General features: G+C 53.8%; 2 protein-coding genes across 3 annotated transcripts in view; one reads left to right on the forward strand and one right to left on the reverse strand.

Annotated features, from left to right (window-relative positions):
* The window catches only part of LOC102248595 (NACHT, LRR and PYD domains-containing protein 7-like), a 24,396-nt gene extending 21,794 nt beyond the window's left edge, over window positions 1-2,602 (reverse strand). Inside the window, exon 1 of the mRNA XM_014535812.1 lies at window positions 9-2,602. Within this exon, the coding sequence (XP_014391298.1) occupies window positions 9-2,602 (2,594 nt within the window). The remainder of the gene's footprint in view (window positions 1-8) is intronic.
* CD109 (CD109 molecule) overlaps window positions 1-6,452 on the forward strand; it is a 158,222-nt gene that overhangs the window by 35,154 nt on the left and 116,616 nt on the right. Inside the window, exon 2 of one of the 2 annotated variants that reach the window (XM_014535778.1) lies at window positions 6,244-6,452. In XM_014535778.1, coding sequence (XP_014391264.1) covers window positions 6,372-6,452 — 81 coding nt within the window. In that variant the 5' untranslated portion in view covers window positions 6,244-6,371. Of the gene's footprint in view, window positions 1-6,116 lie in introns of those variants that run through there. The other variant, XM_014535779.1, reaches the window with a different exon arrangement.

Consider the following 6,452-nt stretch of genomic DNA (forward strand, 5'->3'; position numbering starts at 1 on the left):
TCCTCAGCCGGAGCCTCTTCAAAGGGCTGGATCTCTGCTTCAGGGCCTCGAAGAGCACGGTGACCCCGCTCTGCCCCAAGGAGTTCTGGCCCAGGTCCAGGACCTCCAGCCTCTGGTTGCTGGCCAGGGCAGACGCCAGGTCCTGCCAGCAGAAAGATGGGAGGGAGCAGCCACAGAGCCCCAGGCATTTGAGGTTGCAACTCGGCTTCTTCAACGCCTCACAGAGAAACCACAACCCAGTCGCTATGGGGTTGAGACTCAGGTCCGAGAGGGTCAGGCAGGAGTCTCCTTGGAGAAAGTCGGAGATGTGCTTGCAGCCGCGTCTGGTTATGCTGCACTGACACAACACCAGGGTCTGTAGCTGACATTCCGGGTAACTCAAACCCTCGCTCAGCAGTCTCACCCCACCATCTCCAAGGTTGTTCTTGGCCAAGCACAGGTGTGTCAGCCTCTGGTTGACAATCAAAGTGGAGGTGAGCTCCTTGCAACAGACTTCCGTCAGGTGACAGTTTTCCAACGACAACCACTGTAGGAAGCAATTTGGGTGCCTCATACTCCCACACAGCAACTTGACCCCCTCATCCCCGAGCTCACTGGCTGTGAGGTCCAGAGATTGCAGGGACTGGTTGACTTTGAGGGCCAAGGAGAAGTCGTTCAAATGCTGAGTGAAATCAGAACAAGACCCCAACCTGAGATACTGCAAGTTGCACCTCCGGTGCTTTAGGGCCTCGCACAGCAGCAGCAGCAGCATGTTGTCACAGGGGACGCCGCCTTCCAGGATCAGGTGCGTCAGGGTCTTCTTACCAACCAAAGCCAGACAGAAGTCCCGATAGGTGTGGACCGGGGAGACGTTTTTAATCACCACCTTCTGGACGTTACAGGTGACGCGGGTTATCTGCTCACACAGAATCCTCACCGAGGAGTGACTCAGGAAGCTCTGACTCACTTCCAGAAACATCAGGTTCTCGTTAGAGCTCAGCACAGAGCAGAGCTCCGTCCAGCGACAAAGAGCACGATGGTCTTGCTGGGACCGCTCCGCCCACGTGCCTGGCTCCGAGGCCCCGTCATTCTCCAGGAAGATCCCCTTCTCCACCTGCAGCCAGAGCCTGCGCAGGGCCTGGCCGTGCCTGAGGCAGAAGGACGCGTGCACGAGGTCCCTCTCACTCTGCAGGTGCAGGGCCAGCTCCGTGATGGGCGCCAGGGCCTCCCTCACCAGCGCCTCCTCTTGAGACTCATAGAGGCAGCGCATCAGCTCCCGGGTGTCCGCCCTGGAGGAGAAGGGCCAGTCCCTGCTGCGCATCACTCTCAGCAGCTCCTGCCTGACATCCAGGGACACTCGGCAGCCGAAGGCGGCCTCCAGCTCCCGGGCCCTCTCCTGGTTGGCGAGGCCGAACAGGAAGTAGCCCACGGGGGTCAGGCTGGGGTTGAGCAGCCGCTCCTCCTTGGACAGCAGCGCGCGCACGTTCCCGATGTCCGGTGCCCAGCCGCCCGCGTCCTCTCGCTCTGCGCGGTCCAGCAGGTAGAACAGGGCGGCCAGGAACTGCTGGACGCTGAGGTGTAGGAAGGCGTAGCAGCCCTCGCAGTCCACGTCCGCCTGCAGGACCTTGCCGTCCAGGAAAGGTCGCAGGTCGGACTCGCTGACCCCCAGCTGCCCGAGGTCTTCGCCATCGAACAGGGACATCTGCGCCCAGACGCCCCAGGCGGCCAGGAGGCTCAGAGCCTGGAGCGCAGTGGGGAGGTGCAGAACGGGGCCCCTGCCAGGGGCCGCTGGGGAGCACTGGTTGCACAGGAAGCGCAGGAACAGCGAGGTGGGGGTCCGGCAGGTGGGGGCCAGGTCCTCCCCCTTCTCCAGCTGCCCCTTCAGACACGTGCACACGACCCAGCACACGGCGGGCGCCGCGCCCATGTGGAACAGCGCCGGGCTGCCCTTCATGCTCTCGAAGGCACGGAGGGCCTGGTCCTGCTGCTCAAAGTGCTTCAGGAAGTAGCCCCTGCGGTCCGCCTCCAGGAAGCCCTCCACCTCGATGAACAGCGGCTGGTCCACCAGGAGCCGCAGCTCCCCCAGGGCCTCCGGGCGCGTGGTGACCAGCAGCGTGGCCTTGGGCAGCAGCTTTCTCTTCAGCAAACTGCCCAGCAGGACGGGCACGGGCTTTGGCTTCTCCCAGTCGCCACAGATGTCATGGATGAGGGACCCCAAGGGCACTCTGAGCTCGTTGAAGCCGTCGATGACCACCAGGATCTTCTGCCCCTGGGCCAGGACCTGGGGGCCGGCCTCATGCGCATCTGGACACTTCTTAGCCAGGAGCTCCGCGAAAGTGCAGGGGCCCTGGCGGCCCAGCTCCTTGCAGCTGAGGTAGAAGGCGGAGTGGAATGTCCCCGGGAGGTGGTCCTGTGCCCAGTCCAGCATCCACTTCTTGGCCAGCGTGGTTTTCCCCACGCCCGCGGCGCCCTGCAGCACCACCGTCAGCAGCCTGCGCTGGGAGGAGGTTTTGGAACTGGAGAGCCATGTGAACTTCTGGCTTCCCCCGATGATTTTGTAGTGCAAGTCATCACCGACCCCATCCCAACATGTGTGCTTCCAGATAGAGCAGAATTTCTCCATCATGTGGCTCGGGCTCTCTCCTTTTCACCTCCTAAGGTGAAGGCTTAGGTCTGGCCTGAGAGTCTGTGCTCTTGACTGGAATTGAACTTGGGACCCTTCAGTCCACAGGCCAATGCCTTATCCACTTTGCCAAACAAGCCAGGGCTGTACCATTTGTCTTTATCCACTTGTCTATTGATGGACACTTAGGTTGCTTCCATATCTTCATTATAAACTAGGGGCCCAGTGCACGAATTTGTGCATCTTGAAAGGAACTGTGGGCCCTAACCGGCTTGGCTCAGTGGATAGAGTGTCGGCCTGTGGACTGAAGGGTCCTGAGTTTGATTCCGGTCAAGGGCAAATGCCTGGGTGTGGGCACATCCCCAGTAGGGAGTGTGCAGGAGACAGCTGATCGATGTTTCTCTCTCATCGATGTTTCTAACTCTCTATCCCTCTCCCTTCCTCTCTGTAAAAAAATCAATAAAATATATTTAAAAAAAAGAAAGAAGGAAAGGAACTGTGGGCCACCAGGCTGCGGTGGGCACAGAAGAGGCGGGTGGCCCATCCTCCATGCCCCTGCCCAGGCCCTCCCACCATGGCCCCTGGTCCCCTGTCTACCAGCAGCCCTGCTTCCGCCACTGCCGCTCCCATGCGCTGATGGTGCTGGCCCCGCTCACACCCGCTGATGGTACAGAGTGATTGGGGCCAGCACTGTCAGCAGGTGTGAGAGGTGGCTGCCGGCCCTGGGTCGCCCCTTGGTAACAGGGGGAGGTGGAGAAGCCCTGAGGGGCGATTGTGGCCATCAGCTGCCGCTCGCACCTGCTGACAGCACTGAGCGATTGGGGCCGGCGCCGGTAGCAGGTGCAAGTGCCCAGGGGGACTGCTGTGCATGGGAGCAAAGAATTTTCAGTAACCACCAGAGGCTTGCCCCGATGACAGCAACCGGCACCCTGCCTTGGTCTGGCATCCCTGCTCACCTGCTCCAGCATCCCACTGCAGCCGATGCCCGCCACGTTCTGCACTCTGCCACCTGCTGCCGACACCCACCATGGTTTGTGCGCACCCCCTGGTGGTCAGCACACGTCAACGACTGGTTATTCGGTTGTTCCACCGTTTGGTCTATTTGCATATTAGGGTTTTATATATATAGACTAGAGGCCCAATGCATAAAATTCGTGCAAGGGGCTCGGCCCTTGCAGCCGCAGCAGCTTGCCTCGGCCCTTGCAGCCCGAGCTTCATCTGGAAGGTCGTCCGGAAGGTTGTTCGGCTGTCCAGTCCAATTAGCATATTATGCTTTTATTATTTTAAATAATGCTGCAATGAACATATGGATGCATATGTCTTTTGAATTAGTGTTTTGGGTTTCTTCAGATGAATACCCCAAAGTGGGCCCTTCTTTGTCTCTTATTGTATAGCCTTTGTTTTAAAGTCTATTTTGCCTGATGTATTGCTACCCCAGCATTTTTTCCCATTTCCATTTGCACAAAATATCTTTTTCCATCCCTTTACTTTCAGTCTATGTATGCCTTTTGATCTGAGGTGGGTCTCTTCTAGGCACCATATGTATGGGTCTTATTTTCTTATCCATTCAGCCACCCTATGTGTTTCAATTGGAGAATTTAATCAATTTACATTTAAAGTAATTATTGATAGGTATGTAGTTATTGCCATTTTAGTATTAATATTTTGGTTTCTTCTTCTTTTTCTTCCTCTTCTTCTTCTTTTCCTTCTCCTTCTCAAGTCCCTCTAACATTTTTTTTTTGTAATACTGGTTGCTTGTGATGAACTCCTTTAGCTATTTTCTTATCCGCAGGCCGATGCTCTATCCACTGAGCCAAACCAGCTAGGGCAAGATCATTAATTCTTTTAACTAATTTTTAATGAGTAGCTATTCTGTGCAAAGCATGTAATAGCTTCATCTCTGTGAAAATCCACATGGCCAAATTTCTGCATGGTTAAGCTTTTCAGTAAGTGTGTTGCATAAATTTAAAATCTGTATGGATTTAATTTTACAAAACAACTAGGTGGTTCTAAGCCTTTCTAGAAGTCTTCTTGGGATGCAACAGTATCAATGAAGTTTTTGGAGTCTCTCTTACATTTGCCTGACTCTAGAATACACCTGAATTTATTGATCCATCTTATAAAATGAAGCTTGAAAAGGATTTTCTCCAGCTTCCTTTTCTCATCAAAATGTCCCCAAATTACCTCTACCTGTAGATATTCTGTGGCTCATTGAAAGGTGAAGTAAAGCAGATTCTCAATCCCCATCTCAGACCTGCTGCATCCGGCTGCATTTTAATGTGATTCTCATACACAGTAGAGTTTGAGAAGCACTGATTTAGACTTTGATACTTGGTTCACACTTGTCCCTGGTCCTTCTTTCTGAACAACAGAGATAAGGAGACCAGACTAGAGGTAACAGCTGTTTCAGAAACAGGATCTGTACCCAAGGATCCACTTATATACTTTTCCCCATACCCAAGCCCTGCCTGCACAGGAAGTCGGCCACTAAAGATAGGCTGCCTGTAGGAGACATAAGGACATGAGGGACCTCCAAAAGTTGTTCAGCTGGGTGAAAATGGGCGGGACAGGAAAGGGAGGAAAGTAAGTTCCCGGATTTCAAAAACCACAGTGTGTCTAGGTGCTACTTTCCCCCTTTTAGCACATAGTTTGTCATGAGACATCCGTTTGCTGCCTCTTTTCCTTTTGCATTTTGCCCCATATTAAAAAGTCACCATCTAAAACTTTTCTCCATAAATTAGAAACTTTAAGTTGTCTGGGACTGAATGTGCCTGTTTTGAACAGTTTCTGGCAGTTCCTTGCCTTTATGGTGTAGTCATGGTGAATCCTGAGTCATCTGAAGATGGTGGCAGTGCCAAATTGCTGGGGAAGGAGCTGCTGACAAGCCAGGACAGTGAGGAACTGGAGATCAGTAACCTTGGCCACGGGGGCTATTAGTCTTCTTTTCCACAGGAGAGCTACCCCCGTCCTAGTTAAATACAAATTGCTGCAAGCTTTACAGTTCTAATGAATACTTGCCTCCGGCAAGTGTGTTTAGACACAGCCCAAAGTATAAAGCATCTCCCCAGTTGTTTCTCAGAGTTCCAAGTAGTAACACCTAATTCTTGCATGTGCCAGGAATCTTCTTTTATAAGCTGAGAAACCACATTTTCCTGGTGAGGCATATATATATACCTCGATTTTTGTTTTAAGGTAATAAAGTTTTCTCTGGTGCACATTCATATACATGAAACAACTACCCAGTAAATACACCCCTCTTTTGTGTGTTTGTGTGTTTGTCGTTTCTCTAAAATTCTGACTCATAGTCTGAGGACAATGATTAATTTTTTTCCATTTCACATAGCTGCTATGAATTTCTCCTCACAAGGATGGGCCTGTTTACTCACTCCTGGCAGCGTTGGTGGAGCGCTAGTGTAAACTGCCAGGGGAACCCGGAGGGCTGGGGGAGTGGGCGCCCGGTGCGCTCCGTGGGGAGCAGGGATGCTGAGCCCAGGTCGGGCTGACCTCATTTAGAGACCGCTTTCTGACCCTCTTGGATTTGCGGTGTTTGCCAGAGCGGCGAGAAGCGCCATTGTGGTGCGGGTGGGAGGGGTGGAGCCACCAAGTCCGGTCTCAATTTAGATCTCTCACTCCGCTTTTAGGCGCGCCCATTTCAGACTGTTCAACTCCAGGCAGGGGGGCAAAAATCAGGGAGGAGGTGGAAGCCACACCCCGCAGTGCCCGCGAATTTCCCCAGGAGCCCAGGGTTGTCCAGGCAGACGCTGCGGAGATGCGGGGCCCACAGCTCCTGACCGCCGCCCACCTCGTCTGCGTGTGGACCGTGTGGACCGCCGCGCTGGCCGCAGCCCCC

This window comes from Myotis brandtii, unplaced genomic scaffold (assembly GCF_000412655.1).
Source record: "Myotis brandtii unplaced genomic scaffold, ASM41265v1 scaffold151, whole genome shotgun sequence".
Lineage (NCBI taxonomy): Eukaryota > Metazoa > Chordata > Mammalia > Chiroptera > Vespertilionidae > Myotis > Myotis brandtii.